At 42.0% G+C, this 17,074-nt stretch overlaps 1 protein-coding gene across 1 annotated transcript in view; it reads left to right on the top strand.

The window, feature by feature from the left end:
* Positions 1-17,074, top strand: part of RGS22 (regulator of G protein signaling 22) — a 151,095-nt gene that overhangs the window by 7,704 nt on the left and 126,317 nt on the right. The window contains exons 2-3 of the mRNA XM_077493099.1: positions 5,266-5,294; positions 12,287-12,349. Coding sequence (XP_077349225.1) covers positions 5,266-5,294; positions 12,287-12,349 — 92 coding nt within the window. The remainder of the gene's footprint in view (positions 1-5,265; positions 5,295-12,286; positions 12,350-17,074) is intronic.

The raw sequence follows: 17,074 nt of genomic DNA, 5'->3' as shown, positions 1-17,074 counted from the left end.
GTAATGGAGTCACACAACACCCACTAAGCCCTGCAGATGGCTCTATTAGAGAACAGAAATAAACGGTAGATACAGGTGTATATTGTGCTGGAGTCACACAACACCCACTAACTCCTGCAGATGCCTTTATTATAGAACACCAGAGATAAAGGGGTATACTGTAATTGAGTCACACAACACCCACTAAGCCCTGCAGATGGCTCTATTAGAGAACAGCAATAAAGGGTAGATACAGGTGTATATTGTGCTGGAGGCACAAAAAACCCACTAACTCCTGCAGATGCCTTTTTTATAGAACACCAGAGATAAAGGGGTATATACAGATGTATACTGTGCTGTGCTGGAGGCACACACAACTTCCAATAACTCCTGCAGATGGCAAGTGTGCTCAAATAGAGAAGAGCTATGTAGGTGGATATAGCGGTGTGTACTGGGTACAGAGCACGCAGACAGCACGCACAAGCTCCTAACACTACTGACTGCAAGCTCTATTATAAAAGATAGATCACTAGCTATATAGGTGAGGTGAATATAGCGGTGTATACTGCGGTCAGGGCACACAGACAACAACCACTACACAACAGCAAGATCGAAAATCGGCCGAAAACGATCGGTGTGTACTGTGTTGAAGGTACACAGAACACCCACTAACTGCTTCAGACGCCAACACACTACACTAGGCCGCTGCGCTGGTGGCCTTATATAGTGTGGGGCGTGTACTACACAGCCTGAGCTATGATTGGCCACAGGCATCCTGCCTATGGCCAATCATGGCTCTCCTTGCTGCTGGCGCTGTGATTGGCCAAGCATGCGGGGTCACAGTGCATGCTTGGCCAATCATGAGCCAGCAATGCACTGCGATGACGCAGTGCATTGTGGGCCGTGAGCGCTACACGAATTTGGCGCGAACGGCCCATAACGTTCGGAATTCGCCGAACGGGCGAACAGCCGATGTTCGAGTCGAACGTATGTTCGACTCGAACGTATGTTCGACTCGAACACGAAGCTCATCCCTACTTGGCACTCACAGATACTTCTCATGCTTCACCCCACTGACCTGTTCAGTCCCTGGCTTGACACACAAGGCTGCTCTACAAGCATCACCTCCACTGGGTAGGTCCCTGGCTTGACACCTGCTTTCCCAATTCTTCACCATCCCCAGTTGGTGAGAATACTGCTCCGGGACTTGCTTCAGCTACTCACTGTGGTCCCTGGTAAGAAGGTAGTTGGTCCCTTAGTGGCCACAGCTTCCCCTCTACCTCTAACCATGACAAGTTTTCCAGCTGGCAGAACCATCACTTCTGGTTGGACTGCAAGCCGCAATCCCAACCCTATGCTGCTCTCTTGCTTCTGGATAGCCCCTCAGACAGCCTAGCAGCCAGATGTGCCCAGGATGAGCCCAAACTCTGTCTTGCACAGAACCCTGATCACCTGACTCCATCCAAATAGGTTCTCCCAACAGGCCAAGGGATTTAAGAAAACCCCTAACCATTGGCTGAGATACCCCATATACTCCTAATCTGTCCTTGCTTTGCCCTTTTCTTATCTAATCTCACCAGGTACCAGGGCACCTAGCGGCAGAAGAGAGAACTGCAGAAATTCCAGACTTAGGGTGAATTCAATTGATCCCTAACAATGAGCCAAGGCAACTACACCTGGCAGGTAAATGTAGGCGCAAGCCTGCATAGACATCAGGGTGCTACACTAATCTAAGAAAAAAAAAGCATGATTTACAGATTATAGATTATTATTATAATTTTTATTCAGGATTTATATAGTACCAACAGTTTCCACAGCGCTTTATAATATAAGGAAGGCAGTACTGTTACAATGCAATTTAAGACAAGAGAGTTTAGGAGGGTGGGTGGAAGAATTTACAATCTAATATAAACTTTAAAGTAAAACTATAAAATGCAGAGGTTGCATTGTAAATATCCTTCTGAAAATGCTTGTTGTCTCTGAGACACAGCATTGATACAACCACGCAGATCAACAAAGATGGAATTTCTGATTTGCCTAGTTGTTCTAGTAGCTATGAGTTCTAAAACTATCAATTCAGCATGACATCCAGGCAGCAAGCATTTCCAGGAGAGGTCAGCAGTGCCCCCCTTTTTTTAGCTTGGTACAGGTATCCCTTAAGCACCAAATTTTAATTTAGATAGAGAGGAGCTGATTTATGAGAACAAATCCATAATGTGTAGCCTATTCCATCCAGAGTGATATGTTCTTGTGCAGATAAGGAAATGAAACCTAAAACCCAATGGCTTATATTAGGTAATCACCCTGTTATTGATTAGTCACATTTTCTATAAATCAGACCCACTGTCCACATATGACAACTGGCAGAGGCTAGAAATAAGTGGCTTTATTATGTCTTTAGATGTGCAATGAGTGAAAAGTGCCCTACATAGAGCCTTCTGTGGGATAGAAATCCTCATGGGTTCCCAGATTCTCAAATTACTATCTGAGCCGTGGCATGTATCCTTAAGGTGCATTCACACATGCAAATGCCCCTGCAGTCTGATTACATGCAAGAACCCCAGCAGAGTTGGGAGCAATGGGAGGCTGCCGGCTTGCTCCCACAGCTAATTGCACCCACTTGCGTGACTTGCGGCCCTGGACACAGGCAGTAATTGACGATTTAGTAAAATGGACTCTAGATTAACTTTTTAGGCACCACAACACACACAGTCATCTAAAAGTAAAGAGTTTATTGATAAAAAAAAAATCTAAAATGACAAACAAAGTGAGGTTAAAATTCCTAACATCATATGCTAGTATAACGACCACATGGATATCACCATAACCACTAATAGGCCAAACTGTAACTTTGCATAGGACTTGTACAAATGTAGTCATTAATATGTAGGTAGGCCTGGTGTAGGTTGATGTAGAGGGTAGAGAAGCTCAAAGCTCTACATGTTTCGCACTCACATGCTTCTTCAGGAGTTTGAGGTAAGTATTCATAGCCATAGAGGGAAATATGGGATGTCTGATCCACCAAAAGAGGGAATAGGGGAAGGCAAAAGAAAGGGAAAATAATCATTACATAGTATTACATTACATAGTATTACATAGTAGGTGAGGTTGAAAAAAGACCATCAAGTCCAACCCGACATCATGTTTAACCGGTCCCAGGATAGAGCCTATATGGGGCACCAAACAGCTGTATGGGGCACTTCACCTCAAAAAGCAGCTCATGGCTATAAACATAAGGGGTGTTTTCAATCAAACTATCCACTGAGGGATCAGGTATTCATATGCCCTAATGGGCTATAAAGCCCTGTATTGGTGCTCCAACTTGGGAGTGGTAACTTCAGTGTATCAAAATGTGCTGTCAAAGAAAGGGGAAGAAAAGAAACATATCATCCATAGGGGATGGAAGGAATGTCCTTGGACTGATTGATTGAAAACACCCCTTATTTTTTATAGCTTTTTACTTTTAGATGACTGTGTGTGTTGTGGTGCCTAAAACGTTCATCTAGAGTCCACTTTTTCTAAATTGTCTATTATCGAGGATGTGGTAGCCTCTTATTATATCTGTATCCACAGTACCATCCTGCGAGGATGCCTTTTCTTCATACAGGCAGTAATTGGACTGCGGGAGCATTCACAAGTGTGAATGCACACTTAAAGTAAAATGAAAGGCTCAACTTTTCTATTTTGGATAGTATAATGGAGGGTCATAACCCAGTGTCAAATATTTTTTTCATCTGTGTCCCATTAAGGATATTGCCTTTCACTTCCTGTCCCATAGTCGACCAAGGAAGTGAAAGAAAATCCATGGCTGTCACCAAGGTCACCTACTCCTGTTCTAGTGACAACTGAAATTTGGAATTTTCTTTCACTTTCACCTTCAGTGATAATAGTATACACAACAAATGGAGAGGGTGAATCTCCCTAAGGCCCTTTCACACTGGGGCGGTGCGGGCGTCGGCAGTAAAGTGGCGCTATTTGGGCCACTAGCGGGGCAGTTTTAACCCCCGCTAGCAGCCGAAAAAGGGTTAAAACCACCCGCAAAGCCCCGCTTCAGCAGTGCTTTGCTGGTGGTATAGCCACGCTGCCTCATTGATTTCAATGGGTAGGATCGGGGAAGGAGCGGTGAATACACTGCTCCTTCACCGCTCCAAAGATGCTGCTAGCAGGACAGCGATTGCAGCCAATCATCTGTAGTCATTGTTTGGGTATTTTGACAGCCACGGGTGTCACCTGTGGCAGGTGAGAATCACCCATATGTGATGTTTAGCTTGGATGGAGGAACCTGTAAGATTTCTTTCATTCAACCTGCTGGCTAAACAAAAGAAGTCTTTGCATGTATGGCATGTTTTACAAGACAGATCACCCTTCTGTGAAGCTGGCAATACACGGCTCAAATTTTGACCAATTAATTCTGAATCTGACAAAACAAGCTAAGGGTGGTCCTGTCGGCAGCAGCCGGCTCCACAAAAGTTGACTAATCTACAGACAAATAGTGACTGCAGCCAATCAGATGCAGTCACTATTCAGACATTCAGACAGCTGCGGGTGCCGCAGCTGCTGAACACAATAGTAAGGATTCTCCATTCCACGTTATTTAGCGTGAATGGAAGAATCGATTAATTTCTCCCTGCATGGCTAAACAAGAGAAGCTGAATGCCCTGTACACATAACTGGTTTTCCCGTCGGAATAAACTCTGAAGGTTATTCCAACGGAGTACCGCGGAAACTGCCTTGCGTTCACACCAAATTTCGACCATCAAGAACGCAGTGATGTACAACACATACAACGGGACTAGAAAAAGGAAGTTCAATAGGCAGTAGCCAATAGCTTCCGTCTCGTACTTGCTTCAGAGCAATTTTTGGTACTTCGGAACAGCATACAGACGAGTTTTCCCAATAGGAATTGGTTCCGTCAGAAAAATTTAGAACATGTTCTCTTTCTAGGTTAATCGAAATTTTCAACGTAAAAAAGTCCGATGGGGTATACACACGGTCGGAATATACAATGAAACGATCCCGTCTGACTTTTCTTGGAAATTCCGCTTGTGTGTACAGGGCATAACAATGCACGGCTAGCTTAAACATCCTAACAATGCTGGTTAGGTGTAGGTTCTGCCTCTTCATGTTGTGTGGTATACAATGTAGTAGAGGCATGTATACTTACTATGCTGTGCACATAATATACTTAATTGCTATATTTTATTTTCCAGCAGGCCAATGATATAAGCAACAATTTTATTCATGTTATAATGCTCACTTTTTTTTTTATATATATTCATTTTCCAGGGCCTCCTAATATAACAGAAGATGTTTTTGTAAGTATGACATATTTTTTTACATATTTTTTCATATAAGTACATTTTAAAAATATTTTCAGGAATCGCAAACCTGTTTTTATTATATCTAATGTTATGGGATTTTAGGCAGTAGGCAATTTAAACAAAACTATTACAAATAAGCCAGACCACTGAATCGGATGAATAACAGCTGAGGGTTAATTCTTGGTTTTAACAAAATACAAATATACAATTTTTTTTTTTTTGTAAATTCTTTATTTATGCTGGAAACATAACAGTATAAAGAAATAACAGTGTGGTAACAGTTTGCATACTCCCACGCAGGGGACAACACAATTATGTAAACAAGGGGGGACCAATCTCAGCCCATTGATACCAACTGGAAACTTAAATGCTCTAAAGTGTCGGCCGAGGCCTCCGCACTCCCAACTAGAGAAACAAGTGGAGGTGGAGGAGCGATTTGTGTTTCCCATAATAACAGTTTGAAGTTATCAGTGATAAGCATGTATCCAGGTTTGACCCACGGGTCCAAGAACCCTAAAAAAAGGCAGGAGCCAGAGTCAGTGTTAGAAAAAAAGAGGGGAAAGGAAAGAGGAAGAGAGGTAGGAGGAGCATTCAAGTGGGGATGGAAAAGTCCCGGAGGAAAGAGGGGAAGGGAGGGGATGAAGGGTAGGGGACAAGGTAAGATAAGGGAGAAGACCCTCCCTCCGGTCCCCCCACCGGCCATTACAAATATACAATTTTTTAAACATAAACTGATGAATACTTTTATTAATCTTACATCAAAATACAGAATACTTCAAAGACGGCCCAGCCCCTACGCCTCAGGCTGAATAATCATTTACTTTCAACAAATGTTATCCATTTCCCCCCACCCTTTCTATTATAAAAAAAAAGGGGGGGGGTCCTATCACATAAAAAAGGCATGACAGGGGAAGGGGGACAGGGAGTTGTCCTAGTTAATCCTGACTGGCGAACACCTATGACCGAAGCCCCTTTTTATATGGGGTGAGGGCCCTGTCATATAGGCTGTATGAGGCCCTATGATTTCTAACAGCAGCCCTGAATGAGAGGAACATGAAAAGATATAATAAAATATTTACAAAAATGTGAGGGGTGTACTCACTTTTGTGAGATACTGTATATATGCAATAAAACTAAATGAGTTGAACCTCACTAAACTGATATACAGTTTGGAAGTCATGAATTGAGAGCTTCTACGGCCCTTGCTTGCCTTTATCCGGCCCTTGGGGCACTTTTTCTCCCACTAATGCAAGACACTATTCCTCCCACTGACACCAACAATGGGGTACTAATTCTTCTATTGACACCAACAATGGAGAGTATTCCTCCCACTGACACCACCAATAGGGCATAATTCCTATTACTGGCATCAACAATGTGCCACTATTTCTCCCCCTAATGCCAAAGATGCACTTTTTACTCCTACTGACGCCAGGACAATTTCTATTCCCAATGGCCACAGTCTGGCTCCCTTAAAGTCTGAAGGACAGCAAACTGGCCCTTCGTTTAGAAAGTATGGAGACCCGTGTTCTATATGAAGCTTCCCACCCAGGTACAGTATTTTGTCTTGAGACACATTGTCTTTAACTTAATTATAGGTTACATATTGAGCTCGGGAACTGTTCTAAAAAACATTGACCCACTTAGATCTCAGCATTGATATGTTCAGCAGTCAATTAGAGGATGAGTGATTTCCTTTACTTTAATTGTTGGTTCTTTGGACACAGGGACTTCTAGCCTCAGTGTGCCCCTCCCAGCCTTTTAGTGCTCCGGTGAGGGGCAGCTGGATGGGGCTGTATGCTGTATTGAGTGGTACTAATGTTTATGGCTCTGTGAGTTTCAGGGCGAGGGTCTAAAACACAGTTCTTCTATCTTCTGGATCTTCATTCCTGAATGCACAGGGCCCTAAACACCAGTACCTGACTTTCCCGGTGCACTAAAACTCTGGGAGATGTTCTGCAGATGGACAGCCCCGTGTGCAAAAGATCGTGTGTGTGTGTGTGTGTGTGTGTTTCCATCAGTCCTACCTTTTAGACATTGTTTCAACAAATAACATCCCTGTCCTTTAGCAGAAGTTGTGTTAGGTGGATGTTGCTAGGTGAGGTTAATATGGAACGGTTTCTTTTATATTGTTACAATGATTGTGTGTGTACCAGACACACAGTACTGTTTACAGTAATTCTACCTGCTTAACTCTATAATACTCAGCATGATTTGGTGTAAAACTGAACTCCAGGAATACATTTAGGCTTCATGCACACAAGACGCTGTTAAACGCGTGTTCAGATGCAGTTTGAACTCATTCAATGTTATCCTATGTGTCCATGCACACAGTCTCGTTTTTTGCCGTTTTTATGCAGTCGTTTTTCCAGAAGCAAAAAAAATGGGTTCAGACGCAAAAATTTCAAAGTTTCAGATGCAAAACGCGGTAAAACGCAGCACCTGCGTTTAGCTGCGTTTGCGTTTCTAAGCGTTTTTAAAGGAACCCAATTTTTTGGACCTGAAAACTCAGAAATATGATCTGAGAATGACATTTTGCGACCCGACTTTGGGGGCCCATATCTTGGGGCCACTTATTGCCAATAACCCCAAATTCGGTATGCTGACACTGTGGAACTAGCACTACAACATATCCAAATTTGAGGTTCCTATCACCAAGTGACCCCGAGATAGGGGGCCCCAAAATCGGGTCGCAAAATGTCATGCACTTCTGCATCAGAGAATGACATTTTGTAACCCGACTTGTCAGGGTAGGTACGCAGCTGCACATACATGTTTGTGAAATATCCAACAGACATTCGCTGTCCCATGAACGGATGGGTCCAATATCGACGAGCTCTGACTCTGGACCTCTCACGAAATTTGCGACGAAGTTGCTGTCTCATCAAGAGCAACATCAGGAGCATTTCCTGACATATATTCAATATGGGATCCATTTCAAAATATATACCACAGAAAGAGAGGCAAATGCAAGTGTACAACAGCTCTCTATGCTGCTGCTGCTCACTCTGATCAAAATAGCAGAAATAGTTAAAAAAAACATGCTTTGAGAGCTTGGGGAGGGTCTACATGATGTTATCTTTATAAACGCTTATAAACGCAAACGCGGCTAAACACAGCTAAACGCGGCATGCAAACGTGGCAAAATGCGCGTTTCAGCTTTTTTTGAGCAGAGTTTTCACCTGCGTCTCGTGTGCATGAGGCCTTAATACACAGATGAAATACACAAATGGGAGACATTCTACATGTCATTAAATTTGTATTTCCATCCATCCTGTCCTGAGATTTAAACAGCTTTGTCACACAGCATAGCCCTTTCTGGCAGGGTAGGTGGCCTGATCTTTCTCTGCAGCAGTTGTGCGTCTCGTCCTCTCCCCCAGATTGTGACTGAACAGTAAAGGAGAAGCTGCAGACTGATGAGCTCACCTCTGTCACTCTGATTTGTTAGCCTATCAGCATGTTCCTTGTTAGCACATGAGAACTGCAGCACATCTGGTTGGCTCCTTTTTCTGCTTCTCACTCTCCCAGTTTGAGCTCTGCTGTACTCGGGCTATAAGAGACATATGTCAAGTCAAATCCTCATAGTTATTCCGGTTGCATTAAAAAAAAAATACATTTAATGAGCTACATTAACTTAAGTGTTTTACATCTGTCTGCAGTTCAGCTGTAAATTTAAAGAATAACTCCAGGAATTAGATTACTTTGGACCAGCTTGGCTGAAATACATTTTACAGATGCTACCTCGTGTGTGGCAGATGATAAAGCTGTAATTGAGCATTGTTACCTATGCTACATACAATGAACCATTAATTACTTCCCCTCTGTACACTAAACACAGAGGATTTCTCTCGCTCCTGCACCCCTGCCATTCAGGAGAAGCCTTGTATTTTTATTTTTTTAACCGCTTGCCGACCAGCCAAAACGATGTTATGTTATATCTCTCCACCTCTTGGCCACTAGGGGCATGTGCTCCTAGCAGCATGTGCCCAACACCAATGCGAGTGCCCAGCGGGCGCGATGATGGCCGGGCTCCCACGATCGCTCGTCGTGACAGAGCAGGAACTGGGATCTGTGTGTGTAAACACACAGATCCCAGTTCTTTCAGGGGAGAGGAGACAGATTGTGTGTTCATACTGTGTATGAACACCGATCTCTGTCTCCTCCTAGTCAGTCCCCTCCCCCTACAGTTAGAACCTACACTAGGGAACACAATTAACCCCTTGATCGCCCCCTAGTGTTAATCCCTTAACTGACAGTGACATTTACACAGTAATCAATGCATTTTTGTAGCATTGATCGCTGTATAATTGTCAATGGTTTCAAAAAAGTGTCCGCCGTAATGTTGCAGTCCCGATAAAAATCACAGATCGCCGCCATTACTAGTAAAAGAATAATAATAATAAAAATGCCATAAATCTTTCCCATATTTTGTAGACGCTATAACTTTTACGCAAACCAATCAATATACGCTTATTACAATTTTTTTTACCAAAAATACGTAGAAGAAAACATATCGGCCTAAACTGAGGAAAAAAATTGTTTTTTTGATAAAAAATTTGGGATATTGATTATAGGAAAAAGTAAAAGCTATTGTATTTTTTTCAAATTTGTTGCTCTTCTTTTGTTTATAGTGCAAAAAATAAAAACCGCAGAGGCGATCAAATACCACCAAAAGAAATCTCTATTTGTGGGGAAAAAAGGACGTAAATTTTGTTTGAGTACACCGCCGCACGACCGTGCAATTGTCAGTTAAAGCAACGCAGTTCCGAATCTCAGAAAATCAGCCAAATCTTCTGAGGCGCTGAAGCTGTTAATGAATACAGGTGTTGTCTAATGGCCCAAAGTGGAGAGGAGGGGCAGATGATCTCATGGTTTCCAACTTGACTAATCAGAGAACATCTTATATTCATTATAAAAAATACAAGGCTTCTCCTGAATGGTGGGGGTGAGGGAGCGAGCGAGCAATCCTCTGTGGGTATTGCACAGAGAGGATGTCACAGAGCACTGCCTGGATAAGGGCATTGCCCACTGTATGTACCATAGACTACAAGAGGGAATTACAGTTTCACCATCAGTCACACAGAGGTGGCTGGTGGATAATTTGTTTGAGACAATCTCACCCAAAGTGTTTAAAGCTATTTCCTATATTTTTATCCCAGAGGAACCCCTAAAATAAATTCCCTGTCTCAAGGAGGTTTAGAAGTTTAACCACTACAATACAGGGCACTTTCGCCCCCTTCCTTCCCAGCCCAATTTTCAGCTTTCATCGCTCCCGCACTTTCAATGACAATTGCGCGGTCATGCTACGCTGTACCCAAATGAAATTTTTATCATTTTGTTCGCACAAATAGAGCTTTATTTTGGTGGTATTTATTCACGACTCCGTTTTTTATTTTTTGTGATATAAGCGCAAAAAAAGCGGAAATTTGGAAAAAAACAATATTTTATTTTTTCTATTTTAAAAGAAATCCAATAAAATCAAATTTTGTCATAAATTTAAGCCAAAATGTATTCTGCTGCATGTTTTTGGTAAAAAAAATTCCGTTAAGTGTATAATAATTGGTTTGTGTGATCACTGACATATGTACGCAAATGATCATGTACATATGTGTGCAGGTGATCACGTACATATGTGTGCAGATAATCATTGGAACATGTGATTTTAGTGGGACATATGTGGGGGGACATGTGTTTTTTTATTTGGGGACATGTCTTTTTATTATTTGGGGACATGTGTGTTTTGGGGACATGTGTGGTGACGTGTATTGTGGTGACATGTGTGTTTACACTGTAGGTTTATACTAGACTGGTGATCAGTTAGCTGTAAAAGCTGTAAAAATAGCTCATGCTCTCTTTTTTTTTTTTAAATGGCTCATATTCACTGATCACCAGCCAGCTGCAGCGATCTGCTCTCCTCTCCTCAGCGACGACTTCCATGTGAGGAGAGCCGATTGCCTAGCAACCGGCTGTTTGTTTACATCACATGACGGCCGTGATTGGACACGGCCGTCATGTGATCAGGAGGGCCAATCACAGAGCCCTCCTGCCGATCCGAGATGCGCCGTGTCCGGGTGACACGAGCGCATCGGGATCGCGCCGCTGCGCGGGCATGCAGGGCATGCGTGCGCGCGATCCCCCTCCTTCTGAAGGACGTTCCTGAACGTCCAGTCAGAAGGAGGTGGCTCCCACCCGGCCGTATATGTACATTGGCTGGGTGGGAAGTGGTTAAAATAATGCAGCTGTAACAGTGGTGGTCAGAGTGCCACACTTACAGACAGCTGTAAAGAAAATTGTTGTTATGCTGTTGGCTCTGCCAAGTGGAATTTGTGCCAGAACTATGCAGACACCATCAGATGTGAGGTCAATCAGTCACAGCTCAAGGAACCCCTAGCAACCTCTAGACTCGAGGAACCCTAGGCATCCATGGAACTGGGAATGGCTGATTTAAACCCATTCCTTGAATTCATCTTCAACCTATGCAAAAACTAGGTGAGTGACAGACTGTCAAATTTTTAATTTTCAGGGCTGACTGTAATCTCTGTCTTTTCAGATGATTAATGTGATACCATTGAACAGAGAATGGTATATTAACATATGGCTATATGATTATATGCATATAGTGATTGAACCAAAATGAGCATGCACCTTCAAAGAATGCGGTCTACTATAGTATGATTTATCTGCTATTATACTTCACATGTGACCTTCATATTTTATCAAATATCTACATTTGTTAAGTTTCCACGGATGCTGATATGGTAATAAAGAAGCACAGAGAGCATAGCTTCAAACTACAGCACAGATCAGTACAATTTGTTCTGGAGCTTATTAATGGTAGGCGTGTCAGATAATTACATCATGAAAGGTATAGAGGATTCATTCAGGTATTAATTAACTGGCAGTCAAACTAGTCTGAAAGGGTGGGCATATCACTTCATATTCTAAATACCGTGGCTTAGATTTCATGACTTGTGTTCTTTGCACAGGAGGACTTCCTAGTAACCGATGATCTGCTTGTGGATTACTTCAATGAATTCCTCAGTCTTCCAGTAAGTGTTTGTTTATCATGCAATCAACAGTTACATGTTAATCTCCCATCCCCAGTGATACCGGTATTGACATTACACGTAATAAGCCTAGTACACAAGGGCTTAATGTCGGGTGACATCAGCTAGTTTAATTAAAAATGTCTAACATTCCGCCCGTGTGCATGGCAGCCAGTCTGACAGAAGCCAGCCATTCGGCCGGCCTCTGTCAGGCGAGTATGCTGGAAAGCCAAGGAGCACTGGCCAGAGTGTTCTGGTGGGGGGGCCTGTCAGAACTCAATAGAACAGCAGGGGAGATCAATGTACTAACATTGGTTTGTTAGTACAGTGGCTCCAATCGGAGCTGTCAGGTTTTTTTTGTTCAGCCCGCTGGGTTGAACGAATAAACACTAGTGGTGTGTACTAGGCTTTACTGTCTGTATTCTGAAAATGAAAAACTGGTTTTAGTCCTCCCCAGGAAACTCTAGTGATCTGGTTAGTGAAAGTAGCATTAATGCCCACCATTAGGATGACTAGCCTATCAGTCTATAGGTCAAATGCAGACACTCATTTTCAGCACCACATTTGTTTAGGCCTCATTTACATGTTTGGTCCTTTAACACGTGTTCTGTCATGCATTAACATTTATTGCATTAAGGCTGCTCTTTAAAAATAATGGGCTGCCACCAGTCATCCCAAAAACTGGATGTGCCACAAAATTTTGGACACATCTTACTATGGTGCATTGCCGTGCTTTACAATGCACGGCAATGTATATGCATTGCCTTAGTGTGTTAGGGTGGCATAAAATTAATGATACCGCATTAACACATGCAATGTGCATTACCGTGTGTTCCCACAACATATAGCTCTAAAACGGCTCTAGAGGTGTATCTAAAACCAAAACTTTTTCTAGTATGATATAGAGTGATGAGGGGCTAGATTCCAAGTTTTTCATTGCTGTCTGTGTCTCCATTAGGGACATTCACTGTTCATGTCCTGGGGCCACTGTTACCAGAGCTGAAAGTGATAGAAAAATCTGAATTTTTGGGTCACAAAAACAGCCATTTAGGGGTGATCTTACAATGAGGACACTTGTTCCAATGACAACTCTGTGGAAGGCATGAAGCCATTTAGCCAATGGGACGCAGATAGCGAATTTATCATGATAGGGAACTTAAGGGCCGGTTCACTTTGCGGGCGATGCGAGGCGACACGACTTGCCTCGCCGCAATCTGACATGTCGCCCCCGTTCTGTACAATGGAACCGTTCTGAGAGGAGCAACTCGAGTCGCTCCGACTCAGAAAAAAGGTTCCTGTACTACTTCTGGGCGACCTCGGGGCGACTTGCATTGACTTCTATACAGAAGTCATTTGCAAATCGCCGCTGAGGTCGCGGCAGGTCGCAGCGAGGCAAGTCGGTGTCGCCTCGCATCGCCCGCAGTGTGAACCGGCCCTAACTGTTCCCTACTCTATCCAAAACAGAAGTTTAGATAAAATACGCATAACAGCCTAAGAACAAACATGTAATATATTGCAGATTACAGTCCTTAGATGTGGTGGCTGTCTTCGTTTTCTTTTCTTTTTTCAAGCTAAAAACATTTTCATGTATAACAATATAACAAATGTACCAGGTTGATCTTGTCAGAAATTCTGTGTCCTTTTCACTTCCCATGAGCTGCGCAGAAGAATATCTTCCTTCCTAGCCATTTTCTGTAATCTACCAATTACCCTGCCCCCCATGTAATGGAGATGAAGTGATATAGTCATGGTTGTAGTCCATATCAGCAGAGCACACCTGATGACAACCATGGCTCTCTCCATAGATCAGTGGAGGAGGATCACCAGGTGAAAATGATGCAAGAGAAACTTGTAAAAAGAAAAAGAATGCAGCCACCAAACAAAAGACTAGAAAGCTGCAACATATTACATTTTGTATTTGGGGTTAGATACGCTTTATTCCCTTTAAATGGAGCATGTAGTATACCAAAAAACAGGTTCTGGCAAGATTAGATAGAAGTTATACGGTGTGCCTGGGAGCACTTAAAGTGGAATTATGGTGAAGGTAACAATCACAGATATGATACAGAATGTTAATGGTATGAATACAGCATGCAGAATACAGCAGCTGTTTGTTTTTCTTAACTTCCCTTGTAACATAGTTTGATCCTACCAGATGACTATTTGTCCACCTCCTGTAACAAGCGCAGCCAAAGATTTGGGTACAGTGGTTGGAACAAACCCTTTGTATGGCTTAGATCTGTTTCCAAAAGAAAAAAAATATATACACAGATAAAAACTACAGTTGAGTTTTGTACTGATTTTTTTTTTGAAGGGTGGAATCTCTAGTTGTAAAAAAAAAAAAAAATGTACTTTACATTTCCTTCAAACATTCTTCAAAGTGACATGATTTTAAGGGAGAATCCCCAGGGAGCTCTATTAATTTGTCTGTTTTTTTTTTTAACACAAAAACACATTGATTAGTACAATATAATACAGCTTGTTACCCCAATATATTTAAATTATTCAAATTAATTAAAAACATAACAAAGCAGTGGTAAAGGGACTTACTTTAAAATTATGTGAGTGGCAAAACATTGCTTATGCTTTATCTAAAGTATCCATTAATACAACACTAATTGAAGCTAATTATAAAACACTACTATGTTGGTACTTGGTCCCTACTCGGGTTGCTAAACTACATCCGTCCACATCGCCCACTTGCTTTAGACGTTGCGGCCAGTTGGGAACGATGCATCATGGCTGGTGGCATTGCCCCCTCATGACCAGGTTTTGGATTTGGATCTTTAATTTAGTTTACTCAGTGACAGGAGTAAATATCCGTAGATCTCCGGAGGAGGTCCTAATCCAAAAGCTACCTGATGAGGTTCCCAGGAAGTCAATGAAATTAATCACGTATATATATTGTTGGCGGCGATAATTACTATAGCTAAACATTGGTAACAGTCAGTAATTCCTCTTGAATATGTAAAGAGTAAACTTATCTGAATTATGGTCAACGACAGACTCACCTATATATTTCGTAACAACACTACGAAATTCGATAAAATATGGGATCCACAGATCCGCCATATCTCCGTTCCCTAGTGAGCTATGGGCTGCCCCCCCCTTCCTTTTTCTTTTTTAGATTCTGGTTTCTTCCTTTTCTTTTCCTTTTTCTTCTGTTGTTTAATCGTGTTTGTTTCAGGTTTTCTTTAGGACCTTACATGGTTCTGCTCTTGAAAATTCTTTAAAATCAGAATACTCACCTGAGAACATTCCACCTCTATTTTTTGTTTACTTGGTCTTCATTATCTCCATTTGCTTTTACTTTATGGACTTGCGTTTGTGATATACAACAACCTGAGAACTGACAATTGTGTAACTGATATATTTGTTACTGTCAGATATTTTTCAGTAAAAATATTGAAATATGAAAACATTATAAAGGGAACAACTGTTTTTTTTTTTTTTTTTACAGATAATTTGGCTTAGAACTACTTAATAAAACAAGAAGAGCTTTATTTAAACTTTCAACTGAATTTTTTCATTTCGTTTTGCAGAAAGTGTGGCATTTGGCTTTAGTTTTCCTGAAGAAATGATCTAAGTTTTCATGAAAGCTTGCATCTTCTTTAATAACTTAAAATAGTACTAAAGGCAAAAAAAAATACTAGCAGGTAACCTCTTAATACCCAAATGCCAAATGTTATGCATTAATTAAGGGCTAACACAGTTCAATACAGACATACCCCACTTTTAAGTACGCAATGGGGTTTATTTACTAAAGCTAGAAAGTGCAAAATCAGGCTCACTTCTGCATAGAAACCAATGAGCTTCTAACCCCAGCTTGTTCAATTAAGCTTTGGTAATAAAACCTGGAAGCTCATTGGTTTCTATGCAGAAGTGAGCCTGATTTTGCACTTTCCAGCTTTAGTAAATAAACCCCATTGTGTACCTAAAAGTGGGGTATGCCTGTACTCTACTACTGCTATTTGTTTTTTTTGAAAACTCTTTCCTTCAACAACCCAAATTCTCAAGAGTTACTTTGGACTCAAGGTTAACAGCAAAAAAAAGAAAACCCCTGAAACAATTAAATATATGTTTTTGTACTAAACTTGTATATTTTTACATTCTGTTGTCTTTCCATAATAACAGTAACTAAAAGTAATACTGAAGCCTCTTTTTTTCAAATAACAAACATGTTATACTTACCTGCTCTGTGCAGTGATTTTGCACAGAGCAGCCCAGATCCTCCTCTTCTTGGGCCCCTCACTGACACTTCTGGCTCCTCCCCCCTGCCAAATGCCCCCACAGCAAGTAGCTTGCTGAGGGGGCACCCAAGCAGGCAGGCTACCGACCTGAGGCTCTGTGTGTTCATTCACACACAGAGCCTCAGTTCTGCCCCGCCCCTCCATCTCCTGATTGGCTCGCTGGCTGTGATTGACAGCAGCGGGAGCCAATGGCCAAAAGCCAATCAGGAGTGCGAGTCCTCAGGGAAGCAAGGCTGTCGTGGACATCGCTGGTTCGAGAGGGGACTCAGGTAAGTAATAGGGGGGTCTGAGGGGCTCCTGCATGCAGAAGGTTTTGAACCTTCATGAATAGAATGCATAAAGTTAAAAAAACCTTGTGCCTTCACAACCACTTTAAACTCATAGTCCAATATACTTTTAGTGGCATAAAGCTGCAAATTGACAATAACCCCTTAAGATTCATGCTTTTCTCCTGCCAGGAAAATAATTTACTAAAGCC

The sequence above is a fragment of the Lithobates pipiens genome, unplaced genomic scaffold (genome assembly GCF_037356315.1).
Source record: "Lithobates pipiens isolate NorthernLeopardFrog02 unplaced genomic scaffold, aLitPip1_a1.2 Scaffold_19, whole genome shotgun sequence".
Taxonomy (NCBI): domain Eukaryota; kingdom Metazoa; phylum Chordata; class Amphibia; order Anura; family Ranidae; genus Lithobates; species Lithobates pipiens.
Note: the sequence above shows the minus strand (reverse complement) of the source record. Positions and strands in the feature narration are given on the sequence as shown.